General features: G+C 51.1%; 1 protein-coding gene across 1 annotated transcript; it reads left to right on the top strand.

The window, feature by feature from the left end:
* Window positions 1-2,082: 2,082 nt before the first annotated feature.
* PLAC9 (placenta associated 9) lies at window positions 2,083-13,856 on the top strand. The gene is made up of 4 exons (XM_069572254.1): window positions 2,083-2,439; window positions 12,037-12,134; window positions 13,246-13,375; window positions 13,725-13,856. The coding sequence occupies exons 1-4, from the start codon at window positions 2,376-2,378 to the stop codon at window positions 13,733-13,735; spliced, it is 303 nt and encodes a 100-aa protein (XP_069428355.1). The 5' UTR covers window positions 2,083-2,375; the 3' UTR covers window positions 13,736-13,856.
* The last annotated feature ends 362 nt before the right edge of the window (window positions 13,857-14,218 follow it).

Genomic DNA, 14,218 nt, shown 5'->3' with positions numbered 1-14,218 from the left:
TTTCCCTAACTTAAGAACTTGCCACTCTGAGCCTCCAAAGACCCAATCTGCCCTCTTCTACCTCCACCTCCCTCCAGATTTCCTCAGTACCTAGTTACTTACCTGGGGCCTGATGATGCTTCAGAGCATGAATTTTAGAATCTGGTCTACCTGCCTTCCAACCTGGGGTCTGCAGCTTTCTGATCTAATCAAATATATCTTCTCTGAAAATACATGGTTTTCACTAGGTCAATGATGCCATCCAACCAGCTCCTCCTCTGCCGCCCCCTTCTCCTCTTGTCCTCAGTCTTTCCCAGCATCAGGCTCTTTCCCAATGAATTGGCTCTTCACATCAAGTGGCCAAAGTACTGGAGCTTCATCTTCAGCATCAGTCCTTCCATTGAATATTCAGGGTTGATTTCTTTTAGGATTGACTGGTTTGATCTCCTTGATGATATTAATATATCAGATTAATAATCAGAATACATAAAGGAAAGAGGGAAAATAGAAAAAAAAGTATTTGAATAGGCAAATAAAACTCCACTTTACTCATAAAAAATAACATGTAAATAAAAATAACAAGGTAATTTTTTTCATCATCAAACTGTCAAAATATTAAAAGATAAATATCCAGTGTGCAAAAATGTACAGGGCTGCCTGTACATACAATTTCAAGTCTTCCCACTGCGGAAGCATTTTATGTAAATAGCGCCACCTGCAGCACAATTCCAATCTAGACTGCAGAGTAACTGGGTGTGCCTTGGAGCCCTGCTCTCAGTGGCTGGCCCCTACTTTGGGCTTAGTAAGAATCATTGGCATATCCAGCAAGAGGCCAGCTTAGCTAGATTCCAGTCCAGTTCCCTCAGCTTGGTAAACTCTTCCAGTTCCTTGTCTGTGCGGTTCCTAATATAAATTCAGACAAAATGTGTATACATGGAACTGCATGGAACTGAATAATATATGGAAAGTGAAAGTCACTCAGTCCTGTACAACTTTTTGCAATCCCGTGGACTGTATAGGCCAGAATACTGGAGTGGGTAGATGTTCCCTTCTCCAGGAGATCTTCCCACCCCAGGGATCGAATCCAGGTCTCCCACATTACACGCGGATTCTTTACCAGCTGAGCCATCAGGGAAGCCTATATTTGGGGATTTTTACTTTCATGCTTTTATTTTCATCCTCATCTCATCAAATTTTAGAGATCATTCTATGTTAGTACACCTCAACCTGAGACAGGCTGGGACTTGGGACCCTTTGCTGCAGTGCTTGCTCCTGGACAAACTGTTTTCTCCAGCAACAAAATACAAAGAAACTATAGGGGACTAAAAGTAGCTGTATGGTTGTACAAACTAGAAACAAGAAGATACAAAAAGACCAAAAACCCAACTGCCACTTCAGAGGGTTCAGAAACAAAAGCAAGGTACTATTCACCACACCAAGAGAGTGGGCAGACCTCCTAAACATACCCCTCCAGCCCAGGCACATCCACCCCAACCCTGGAGCCATTTAGGGACCAGCTCACCCCCTCCCCCAGGGAGCAAGCAAGGGCACCCATACCTATTATTTGGCGTGCTTAGGTAAGAGATCCAATAAGGTCTTGCCTGATGTGGCATTTTATCAATTTCTTTTTTTAAATTTATTTGGTTGCCGTCATGTGGGATCTTCCATTGCGGCAAAGGGACTCTCGACTTGTGGCATTAGGGCTCAGCAGCTGTGGCATACAGACTTAGTTGCTCCTCAGCGTGTGGGATCTTGGTTCCCTGAACAGGGATCAAACTCAGGTTCCTTCATTGCAAGGTGGATTCTTAACCACCAGACCACCAGGGAAGTCCCCATCAATTTCTATTTAAGAACCCGGATCAATAACAAATCCACTATATTCCTTTGGTAAGTATCTTTTAACAATACTGTTACTCCTTTAGAAGGACAAAATTTCTGTGGAAGACAGACGCTCCGTTTCTGAGCCTCCCTCTCAGAGCGGCACTATCTGATGTCATCAGAGCTGATTACTCCGTGAAGTTAGGGATTCAGATCCTGTGCCACAGGCGTGGGTGGCCCTTCTGGAAACTGCAAGTTGCTGGTCTGTGAAATGGGCTCATAACGGATCACTGGGCCCCCGGTTCCATCATCCTCTGTTCTGTGCTCGGGCCCAGGGGGAGGCGCGGGGGGCTCAGAGCGCGGCCCCTTCCTGGGGAGACGCCCAGCCTGGCACATCGCCCCTCCGCTCGCGGGGTCTCTGGAGGGGGCGGGCTCGCTGGAGCCAGAAAGCCCGGAGCCGCCCAGGAATCTTGGCTGAAACTGCGAGCATTTCCTCCCAGGCGGGCCGGCGCGATCCCGGGGAGGGCGGGGAGCGCGGCCGCAGGCAGAAGCGGCGCTGCGCTCCGCCGGCCGGCAGCATGCGGCCCCTGCTCTGCGCACTGGCCGGGCTCGCCCTGCTCCGCGCCGCGGGCGCCTTCGCCGGTGAGTGGGGCCCGGGAGCGGGGCGAGGGCTAGGGAGTCCGCGGACCGCGAGGAAGGAGCAGAAGAGAGGGAGGGAGATGGGGACGGAGCCAGACGGAGAGAGAGAGAGATGGAGAAAGAGGGAGATAAAGGGAGGGAGAGAGAGCGATGGGGAGAGAGAAAGGAAAGACGAAACAGAAAAAGGCAGAGAGATAGAGGCAGAGGAACATGGAAAACGGAACGAATAAAGAGGGAAAGGGAGAGGCTGGGACAGAAAGATTTCGGAGGTAAACAGATGGGTGTGAACTATGAATGAGGACAGCAAAAGGAGTTTAGTGGGAAAGAAACAGAGGAATTAAATGGCAAGAGAGGGAGATCCGAAAGAAACAGAAAAAGGAGAGAGGGTGGAGAAACCCAGTGCCCCGGGTGGGGAGGAGAGGGAGGAGGGGGCCAGGGTCCGGAGGTGAACCGTGAGGTCTGCGGGGTGGGGCGGCCTGCGAAGCACCCAGGCCTCCTTTCCTGGGGAATTCACTGGGATGCTGAGCTCCAACAGGCAGATGACCCCGGTCTGGTCCGGCCCAGCTGGTAGGGGCCAGGCAGGCGGCCCCTGGAGGCCTCGGCTTCACCTGCCTGGTAGTCTGAGGAGGTCCTGCAGTAGAGGAGAGGAGGCCAGTTGTCAGCCTTTCAGAGAGCTTTCCCAGAGGGCCTGAGCAGCCTTGGGTGGGTGGGGAGGAGGCCGCAGGAAGGAGAGGCCCTCTGGGTGCTCCCGGCTGGGTTCCTTGCCGTGCTTTATCCCCTCTAGCTCCCGACAGCAGCCTTAGAGCTGTCCCCTCGCAGGTGAGGCTCGGACAGGAAGGCTGCAGGACCAACTGTCCCGTATGCATAGGTGTTCCTTCCACCACCCCAAGACTCTGCACTCTGTGTAGAACTTTACAGTTGACATTTACCCAAGCTCTCTTGCCAACCTCAACCAGAGACGGCTGATGCTCACAGCTGTACAGGTGAGGGGAAGGCCCAGTCTGCCCAGGCATGCAGCTCTCCCGCCCCCTCAGCCACACCCTTGCCCTGTGTCAGGCTGCTCCCCCATCCACCTGGAGCTGGTGGAAGTGCCCCGTGTTAGGGTGGAAGCTCCCCTGGCAGGGAACCGGGAGCACCAGGGAAAGGGCTGAGGCCAGTCCTGCTCCTGGCCAGCCCCCGGCTGAGTGGCCTTGGGTGAGTCATGTCACCTCTCTGAAGCTATTTCCTCTTCTGTAAGTTGGGGAGAATGGTAGCCACCCAGAGAACTGGAGCAAAGGGAAGTGCCCAGCGCAGAACACCTGTCAACACACACTGGCTCCTTCCCTCGCGCCCTCAGACAGCTCCACTGACCTCCCTGAGCCAGCTTCTCCACTGAGGCTGGCAACGGAGGGCCAACAACCCCTTCCTCACAGGCTGAGTGAGGAGTGGCTGAGACCACCCAGCATAGAGTTCGGCCCACAGTGCCATCCGCCCACCCCCTACTTCCCTGGCCCACTGCCTGCCCCCTCTTTGCAGAGTCCCACCTCCAGGAGCTGAGGGGACAAAGCCGAGTCTGTGCTCCCCCAGAGGGAGGAGCTGGCCACTGCCCACAGTGGCTGACCTTCTGTGGCCCCTTAGCTATGAGTGGTACATACGTTTTGTCTTAAAGCCATTTTAAACATTATTTTCTTCCTGGTCATGCTCATTGCTTCAGATTAAGAAAAAAAGAAAGAAGAAAGTATAAATGTATTTATGTAATTTCACATTGTGTTCAAACATTGTTTTACATAACCTTTCAGACTTCAGACAATTATATCATTTTTTTTTAACTGTTGATTATCAAATCTTTTGGCTATACACACAGAATAGTGTAAGGAACCTCCATGGATTCCTGACATCTTAATTCGTCTAATCCACCTTCTCTCCCCTCCCTCAGATTACAGGAAACTCCAGGCACTAAATATTTTCATCTATAAGTACTACCTTATATATTATTAAAGCATCAATAATCTTTTAGTAACTAAAATACCACTGTCACCCCTAAAAATGAACAATAACTCCTTAATATCATCAAATGTCTAGTCAGTATTCATGTCCCTAATTGTGTCATGTTTTATATTTGGTCTGTTTGATTCAAATAAGGTGGATACATTTGGGTTTTGGTTGATATGTCCATTAAGTTTCTTGTAGTAAGTTTTAAGTTTCTTTAGAAGGTTCTTTTCTTTTTTCTTAAAATGTATTTGGTAAAGAAACTACGTTGCTGGCCCTATGGCTTTTCACATTTAAATTTTAGCTGAGTGCATCTTCTGTATGTCATTTAAATGTTCTCCTTTTCCCTGTATTGTCTATAAACTGGTAATTAGATCTTGAAGCATCGTATAATTCCAAGTAGACTTTTTTTGCGAGAATACTTTAAGATGATTTATTGCTTTAATTTTCACTTCTTTGATTACTGCCAAGGTTGGATATTTTTTTTTTCAAAAGAATATTGGTCATGTCTAATTCTTGTGAATTGTCTTGGCCTTTTCAATTGTGGTATTAGGATTTTTCATATTGCTCTATAAAGTCTTTTATGTGTTGAGTGAAATAGACGGTTCTGTGTTATTTGTAGAGAATTTTTTTTTTTAAGTTAAGACTTCAGCTGAGGTCCTTTTCTGTTTTGCTATTTAGCCATTCTCATCCATGCCTCGGGGCCTACAGGAATCCACCGTCACTCCGGGTCCCTGTGGACTGTCTTCCACTGGGATTCTGCTTTTTTGCTTTGGGTGAAAGAAGATGCTCGAGCTATGTTGAGACATCTTCCCAGGTGGCACTAGTGGTAAAGAACCTGCCTGCCAATGCAGGAGACTGAAGTCTCCTGGATCAGGAAGATCCCCTGGAGGGGGGCATGGGAACCCACTCCAGTATTCTTGCCTGGAGAATCGCATGGACAGGGTAGACTGAGAGAAAACTGGCAGGCTACAGTCCATGGGGTCGCAAAAAGTCGGACACAGCCGACGTGACTTAGCACGTAGCGTGCGTGGACACAGCCGACGTGACTTAGCACGTAGCATGCGTGGTAAGGATCACTGCGTTTCTTCTTACAAAAATGGATGATGGGGAGTGAAACTCTCAAAGACAATTTGATCCAATGTACACATTTGGGCTCTTGTTGGGCCCCAGGCCAGGTGCACAGGCGTCCTGTGTACAGGTCCCTTTTGCCCCATGCTTGTCCAGCCCCTCATTTTACAGAGGAGGCAGCTGAGATCCCAAGGTGGGAGGCCCTTAACTCATCACAGAACTCCCAAAGCACAGCATAGTGTCAGGCAGGTAGGATTCAAATCCTGCCCCTACTACCTACCAGCCGTGTAGTCTTGCGCATGTCTCAACCTCTTTGTTCTTTGGTTTTCTAATCTATAAAAAAGTGATGTAGGAGTACTGAGCTTACAGATAGAATTAAATGAGATAATAATGCAGGTAAACACTGAACAAAAAGTTTGGCGTGTAATAAGTGATCATATGTTGATAGCGGATTCAAATATAGAGTAGGGCTGTACCCATTCTAAAGGTGGAGAAACCGAGGATCTAGCAAGTGGGACTGGCTTATAACAGAGCCCAGAAAATCCGGTCAGCCTTGAACCCCCGGTGTGCTTGTTGGCGAAGCCCCTCCCAGCACCCCGGGGGCCCCTGCACAGTTTAGTCCCAGAGCAGATGCCTCCCCACCTTGAGGAGACCTGGCCAGAGTTACCTAGTGAAGAGCACTGGCTCCATGTGGAGAGGGAAGGCCACGGGGGCTTACACCGACCTGCTCAGTCTCCAGCCCACCTGGCGAATGCCTCACCTGGCATTTGCGCGTCATCTGGCAGTTCTCAGGTGCCTTCAAATGCGGGATCCCCTTGAGTCAGCGCAGCAGTCCTGCCAGTAGACAGGGCAGGGAGGATCCCCTGCAGAAGACTCTGAGTGAGAGGCAAAGAGCACAGTCAGCCAGCAGTGGAGGTGGGACCCCAACCTTGTGTTCTGTTCAGAGCATGTGGAGAGAAGTTTATCCTGGATGGCTTCCTAGTCCTTGGTCTGGTGGGGGTTTAGGAATGTTCTAGTACTTTATAATCCAGTGGATTAAAAAATGTAGGATTCTGAGGTGGAAGGAATCTGGTTTTCTGTACGGCCTTGAGGGGAGCAGAGTTGCCTGCCAACCTGGAGCATCAGCCAGGCCACCTCTGAACTGATAAGTGAGAAAGAAATAAACACTTGTGTGACTGAGGGGCGGAGGGCTCTTTGTTACAGCAGCTCAGCTTGTATCCTCACTTTAACCACCCGCTGACTGCACTGGTAAGCTCTCAGAGTCACCGGCAAGGCTCAAATCCACCTCTGGAAAATGACCAGAGAACAGGGGAGATGACATATCGCTCCCAAAATAAAAGTTTCCCAGCATCTGAGCTCCCTCTGAGGGGGCTTAAGCAGCCTTCTCCTGTTTCAGGCAGAGCAGGTCCACAGATTAGAGTTCTTCATATAATTGTTTGAAAATAGCATTCTTCTGCTTAAAAAAAAAACAACACTGGTTTGGAATGAAGCAGAAATTTTAATCCAAATATTGAATGTGGTCACATTTATTAGACTTATTATATTGAATGTGGTCACATAGAATTAAGCCGCAGTCTACAAGTGTGGCTGGTCAGAGCAGCACTTTTCAGGGTCAGAAATCATTTGAGTTGTGCACTTTCTTCGTGAGTGTTCAGGTCTAGAGGAAAAAAAGTTCTCCTATGTCTGTCAGTGGGAGGGGGCCCAGTGGCCACGCCCCTTTAACTGGAGTCTACCCCTTGCCTGCGCTGAGCCTCTGGTCCACCCCACCCCACCCCCCACCGGCAGCCGGCTCTCACGATGTTCCACCCAAGGCGCAGTCCAGGGTGCACATAGGCCCTGAGCAGGCACCAGACCAAGGAAAACAACCTTGCATCCAAGAAGGTCCATTCCCCAACTGGCCAGGCAGGGGACGGGGGGAGCAGAGAAAGGCAGGGAAAACTGGGAACCGCAGCCTTGGCCGTCGGTGGTCAGGCGGGATAATCTGCCACCTCCCCCACTCTTCTTCCTCTGGTTTGAGCTTCCCTGGAGCCCCGTGAAGCCGGCGGGCATTATCATGAGCTCTTTACTGGCAAGACAGCGCAAAGCGCGAAGGGAGTCCTTGCCTAACTGTTGCTTTGCTGGAGTTTCTGGGCAGACAAGCAACTTGTCCTTAGACTCATCCCGGTTCTGTCCTGGTAGCTCACTTGAGGTCTGAGAGACAGGTGACCCTTGGGTGCGCTGCATCTGTTCGGGCGTGCCTCGCCCTCGCCACTGCCCCAAAAGCCTTGTTCTGAGAAGGCAGCAGAGGCTCAGGGAGCAGGAAGTTCCCACTGGCTGCACCAGTGCGCAGCTGAGAACGGAGGCTTGCCGTGTGTTTTCTGCCTTCAGGCTTTGAGGTCAACGCCATGAGAACCCCCATGGGGAAGGGTGCGGGGCAGGGTGGCCGGGCTCTTCCCAGCCACCCCCAGCCCCCAACCCCCCACCCGCCCTCTCAGCAGAGCTCCCGGGGAGGCCTGGATGAGCTCACAGACAGTTGTGCCGCAGCCCGGGGTGCAGTTGTGTCCAGATGCGACGGATTACTGCCGTGTGATGTGGAGCGCAGTCTCAGCCCAGCTTCTTCCCTGGAGGGGTCTAGGAGCCAAGTCAGGCCTCATCATAGACACGCAGAGAACAGGATGTTTTAGGCTGAGCAAGGGGAGCAGACTCATGTTGCTCGTGACTTAGAGGGCTGATAGAGCCCCGCTTGGCCGGCAGGGTCACCCTGCTTCCTCCTGGCCTGAGTGCTTGGGGGAGGGGGAGAAGAGTCGTTTAGGGTCTGGGAAAGGGCAGGTGGGGTTCAGGGGAAAGGCTTGGCCAAAGGCCCCTCTGGGCAGAGTCTGCAGAAGGTGTGTGTGGGCACAGACCTAGGCCAGGACAGCCTCTGTGTGGCTGAGAACAGCTCTGCCTGCCCCCTCCAAGTCCTTTCTCTCTAGCTGAGCACCCCAGTTTTCTCAACTGAGACATATGAGTCAACATCTGGAGTCCCTTCATAGTGGCCCCTTTAGACCTGCCTCTGCCTGTCCAAAGCCTTCTCTCAGTGAATGACCCAGAATGGAGCACAGCCCTCCAGGTGGGGTCTCTCAGAACACCCCCCAACACCCATCCAGAACTTTTTGTATCAATGCACAAAGCCCACCACGACTCATGCTTTTTGCTGGCAACCTCACTGGACAAGTGCCTTATATTGTGGAAAGTTTCAAACCATGCACACAAAAGTAGACTAGCAGAGTGAGCCCTCCAACCCCTACCCCATGTCCCCGTCTCTCAATTTCAACAATTACCAGTCTTGGTCAATCTTGACCAATGTCCAACACTCCCACCCGTGCCTCCTCCCACTCCCAGGCCTGGATTATTTTGAAGTAAGCCAAGACATAATAGCATTGTATCTTAAATATTTCAGGAGAGATCTCTAAAAGGCTCCTTTTAAAAAAATAACCAAAGTGCCACTATAACATCCCCTCCCCCCCCAAAGTCAACAAGACCAGTGTTTTTTGAAGAGGTTTTTCTAAGTTCAGTGGATGGATGTAATAAAAAGCAGAAAGTAAAAACTGAAATTGTTCTCCACAAAAAATGCTCAGAGTGAAAGGAGGTTTTGTCCTTGTGCTTGGCTCTCACCCCTGTGTGGAAGAGCTGGGGTCCAGATAGATAGAGTTAGGACCAGAGACTCTTAGGGCATGGGGACTCTGGCAGAGCTCCACAAAACCAGCTGGCTGACCAGCTAGTGGGGCCAGGAGGAGGCCAGGGTGCTTGTGGTTCAGTCATTTGCCAACTGTGTGATCTTGGACAAGTCACCCAGCCTTCAGAGTTACACATTCATCACCAGCAAAATGGCTTATCATCTCCATCCTTACCTCAAGGACTGCCCGTCTTCTGCTGCCAAGTCACTTCAGTCGTGTCCGACTCTGTGCGACCCCATAGACAGCAGCCCACCAGGCTCCCTCGTCCCTGGGATTCTCCAAGCAAGAACACTGGAGTGGGCTGCCATTTCCTTCTCCAATGTATGAAAGTGAAAAGTGAAAGTGAAGTCGCTCAGTCGTGTCCGACTCTTGGCGACCCCATGGACTGCAGCCTACCAGGCTCCTCCGTCCATGGGATTTTCCAGGCAAGAGTACTGGAGTTGGGTGCTGTTGCCTTCTAGGCAACTTTATATGTCCCCTTGGGCAACCCAACCAACAATGAAGTCTTAGAGTTACAAGAGTTTTGCATTTACAAAGATCAAGTCCAATAACTCTTACCCCCACTCTGCTTCAGATGCTCACAGCCTTAGTATTGTCACTGTGAAGTTGCTCCACCTCTCCAGGCTAAAAATTGCAGTATCTCTTTAAAATTGCAGTAAATTCTGTTACCCTATCATTGCATTGAGACCTCCAGTGCCTTCAGCCCCTCCATTTCTCCCAACTGTCAGTCCTCTTATTGGCCTTTTCCCCTTCCTTATTCAGGCTAGACTCCAGAACTCAGCCGCTTAAGCCCTGGCTGGTTGAATCCTCAGCTCCTTTCTCCTCTGCCTGTCACCGCATTCATCCCTTGTTTCAGCTTGTCCCAGGTTTCAGCTTGTCCACCCATCTGTCTTTGCTGCTAAGCTGCTGGGGTGGGGCTTCCTTGGCGCTGTCACTCCGAATCATCCTCCTAACTGCTTCCGTCATTCTCCTCACCCCCTCTCTTTACTCAAGCTTCTTACCCAGGGGTGCTGATACACTGGCTCTTGGGAAACAAAGCGTTTGTCAGTTTCCATGGTGAAAGCACTCTTGCCATGGCTCCCATTTTAGTGGCTGTGTCTGTCAGCCTGCTCAGAGAATTCCCGATAACTTCACAATGAACTCTCCTCTCTGCTAACCCTGCAGGAGTTTTCAGCAGATGAGTCCCCTCTTCACCGAGTGAACAGCGGTTATTAGGTGGGACTTGCTCAACTTCTTGACCCTTTTAAGTAGAGCTTTTTACCCGTTTCTGCAGTGTGTCCTCTCTCTCCCTTCCACGCGTGACCCCCACCCCCACCCCCATCACCATTTCTGGACTCTGTGGCCTTGCATCCTTTCAGTTCTCCTGGGTTCTTCCTGTCTTCAGGCTAAAAGCGTTGTTTAGTTTCTTCAACGCTTAACAACCTGGAAGTAACAGTAAAGACTTCTTTAGACACCGTGATCCGATCTCCACTCGCAGCCGAGCTTGTTGGGCATGCTTTCTGGGATCTCTGTCTCCTTCTCTTGGCCTTCCCTTCCCTTCTCCTCCCACCGCGACTAGACTCTGGTCTGCTGGCGCCTCTTTACTGAGAGCGCGGGGATGGCGTTCGGCATCAGCTTCTCTGTTGCTCCGTGTGTCAGTCTTGACCTTGCTAGACCTCAGTGCCTCTTTAGGCCATGCTGTTTCGTCCTCTTTAAAGTGCTTGGCTTCTCCTTGTTTCTGGGGCAGTGTCCCCCTTCCTGACTGTCCGTGTTTTCCAAGGACCCAGCCAACTTGGATGCCCTGAAAACATCTCAGAGCCACCAACCCTGCAACGTGAGCTCAAAACCAGGCTCTAAGGCTTCTGGTGTGAAGGTGGCTGGTGCCAGGAAGAATCAAGGAGGACCCAGCGGTGGGGAGGAAAATGATGTTGAACAGGCTGAACCTCAGAGCTTCCACTTGCTGGCCGTGTGACGCTGGACCTGTCACTCCACCCCTCTCAATTTCCTCATGTGTGAACTGTGGGTAGTCATCGGTTGTAGAGGCTGGCTGAGTTTACGCGTTTGTTGAGCACACCATGTGGCGCATAATGCTATTTCTAAAACATCTCCGCACATACTCTTCCTCTTTTCCTACAGCGGTCTCCTTTCGCCAGTTCTTATGCCGATTACTGTGATACTTCCTGCCTTTAAAGATGAATCTCTCCAATTCATTCTCTGAATTTTAAAAATTCATATATGACTACATGACTCCCTGTTACAATAACCCCTGGAACATCATGATCGATAGATTAGGACCCCGGCTTTGTTTGCATCATCCACCTCTGCAGTCTCATCCCCCAGCCACGCAGTACTTTCCAGCCACTCCAAACCCCCAAGGGTTTCTGCACTGAGCCACGCCGCTGCTGCTGCTGCTAAGTCGTGTCAGTCACGTCCGACTCTGTGCGACCCCATAGACAGCAGCCCACCAGGCTTCCCCATCCCTGGAATTCTCCAGGCAAGAACAGTGGAGTGGGTTGCCATTTCCTTCTCCAATGCATGAAAGTGAGAAGTGAAAGTGAAGTCGCTCAGTCGTGTCCGACTCTTCGCGACCCCGTGCTACTTCATGTCTGTCTTTGCACACTCATTCTTTCTGGCTAAAACATTCCTTCCCTTCCCTTTCTTACCCAGTTCAGGCCGCACCTCCTTGAGGATGCCCACTTGGGTCTGGAGGTGACCCTGGCCCTGGAGATGAATGAGTAGGGCAGCCCTACATTCACATCCTGGCTCTCTCGGCTTCTCTTTGGACTGTTTTCTGGACTCACCTCCTTTGAGCCAGGTACTTTGTAAGAGACTCTAATGTTACAGGGAAACCGAGGGCCCCACAGTGACAAGACTTATTTTCCCACAGCTGATGAACCCTTCATCCCCTCCCGAGGAGACTCAGCTCAGAGCGCAGGGTGTGAGACACACGTGGCTCTCCACAGTCGGCTGGACGTCATAGAGGAGGTAATGAGGGTGGCCTGGGAGGACATGCAGCTTCAGGACCATCTGCCAGGCTGGTGGTGGCTTGGGAGGGCTCAGGCCAATCTGGTTTTTTAAAATTGGGGTGATCTAGGCCAGTCCTGCTCCCTGGCCACCATGTTAGACATCTCCATGCCTTCCCTGTACTGTTAGGCTGACCAGCCCCCAGCAGACCCTGCCTCCCCTGGGAACTTGCTTGCCTCCAGCGGGAGATCTCTGCATATTCACCAGATGAGAAGGTGGAAATTCACTTGCTGTGTTATGTTATACAGCTACTGCTTGTAACCCAAGGTCCATAGTTTTGTGTGGGGGAAAAAAACTGCACTTTATTTCATAAACCTTTAGCTGAAGTTTAGCACTGTCATTCACTATAGACAAAAAACAATTGTACCTTGATACTGTCATCAATAGAAATCAGATAATTTCATCCCATTATGGTCACTGTGAATATCTCAACTTATATCTCAATTTATTCTAATCAATGTGTCAAAAATTCAGTAGTTGTTAGGTCTGCTGTTACTTAAGGTAATACGTTTTATATCAAAATTTAAATACTTTAATATTTTAATGCATTTTATATCATTGGAAATCCTATATATTTTATTTTCTCAATGAAAGCATTCTTCTGATGGGAGTCTATAGGTTTTACCAGACTACTAAAGGGGTTCATTTACAAAAAAAGTTAAGAACCCTGAATAAAGAAAATTTCAAAATGCCAAAACGGTCATTTGGCAGAGTCGCCACCAGGGGGCGGGGCAACAAAAGAAATGTGAGCTCCCAGTGGTGTCATCTTGAAATGGGAAAAGGGATCCCAAAGTCCATCCACGCCCCAACCCAGTGATTAAGCGAAACCCCTGAGCGCCACAGCCAGGAGTGGCCTTGAGTGAGCCCCTCGAATCCTGTCATCTGGGAGCTGAGAGGCAGATGGGGGCAGTGCCTGAACCAGGAGGACCCAGGTCCCCCGGCACCTAGTTCCCTTCCGGCTGCCCCCTACTTGACTGCCACGGGCCCCGGAGGATGTGGCTGATGGAGCAAGACTGACCTCACTCTTGTCTTTCACAACCCTGCTGTCCTCCGCCTTCTCTCCTCGCTCTAGACAGTGGAGAAGACGGTGGAGCACCTGGAGGCGGAAGTCAAAGGCCTGCTGAGTCAGCTGGAGGAGCTGGCCTGGAACTTGCCCCCGGGGCCCTTCAGCCCGATCCCCGACCTCCTGGGAGATGGAGATGGTGAGCAGCTCGGGTAGCGGAGATGACAGCCTCTGGGACTGGGCAGCAGTGGGGACAACTGCTCCACTCCATGGACAAGCCAGGGAGTCTCCCGCTTCTCCTTGAGACAGAATTGGGAGGACTCCCCCCCGACTCCCCCAGAGAGCTGTCTGCCCACACCCCCAGGGTTGCTGTAGCCCAGCATCAGGAAAGGGCACCCAGCAGAGTCCGCAACACCCTGACGGAGAGCAGCTGCCTCCTCCGTGAGCTCTGTGTTCCTGGCGCAGGAGTCCCTGGGGGACTGGCAGGGGAGGGCAGGCGGCAGTCAGTGCCCGTTCACTCACCCCCCAGGTTGTCCCCTCTCTTTCAGATCGCTTTTGAGCACCAGAGCTGGAGCTGCCCAGCAGCTGGCAGTGACACGACAGCCCTCCTCTGAGAACAGAACAGGCATTCTGGCCTGGCTTCCTCAGCTTTGTGCAAAATAAAACCTATTCCTTTGGTCCTCTCTGTCTGCTGACAGTGACCTCTGCAGCCACAGCCCCTTCTCCATCTGCCCCCATGCCCTGAGGCTCGCACCCCTGCAGACTCAGACGTAGGAGCACAATTCCACCTGCACGCTTCCACCCTTATTTACAGGGATGGACAGGGCAGGGGTGGGTTCAAGAGGTGAGGCACCTGAGGCCCAGAACTTTAAGGCAGCACAGTGGAGGGGCCCTGAGTAGCCTTGTGACTCAGTATGTGGCCACGGTCGAACAGCAAAGGAGCCACCTGAGAGCTCATCGAAGATGCTGAATTGCGGGCCCTGCCCAGAACCTCTATTCTGATGAGACTGTCCACGCAGTGTGTGTGTACATTAGGTTTTTT

The sequence above is a fragment of the Ovis canadensis genome, chromosome 25 (genome assembly GCF_042477335.2).
Source record: "Ovis canadensis isolate MfBH-ARS-UI-01 breed Bighorn chromosome 25, ARS-UI_OviCan_v2, whole genome shotgun sequence".
Classification (NCBI taxonomy): domain Eukaryota; kingdom Metazoa; phylum Chordata; class Mammalia; order Artiodactyla; family Bovidae; genus Ovis; species Ovis canadensis.
The sequence above is the reverse complement of the archived record's forward strand: the minus strand, read 5'-3'. Positions and strand labels throughout refer to the sequence as shown.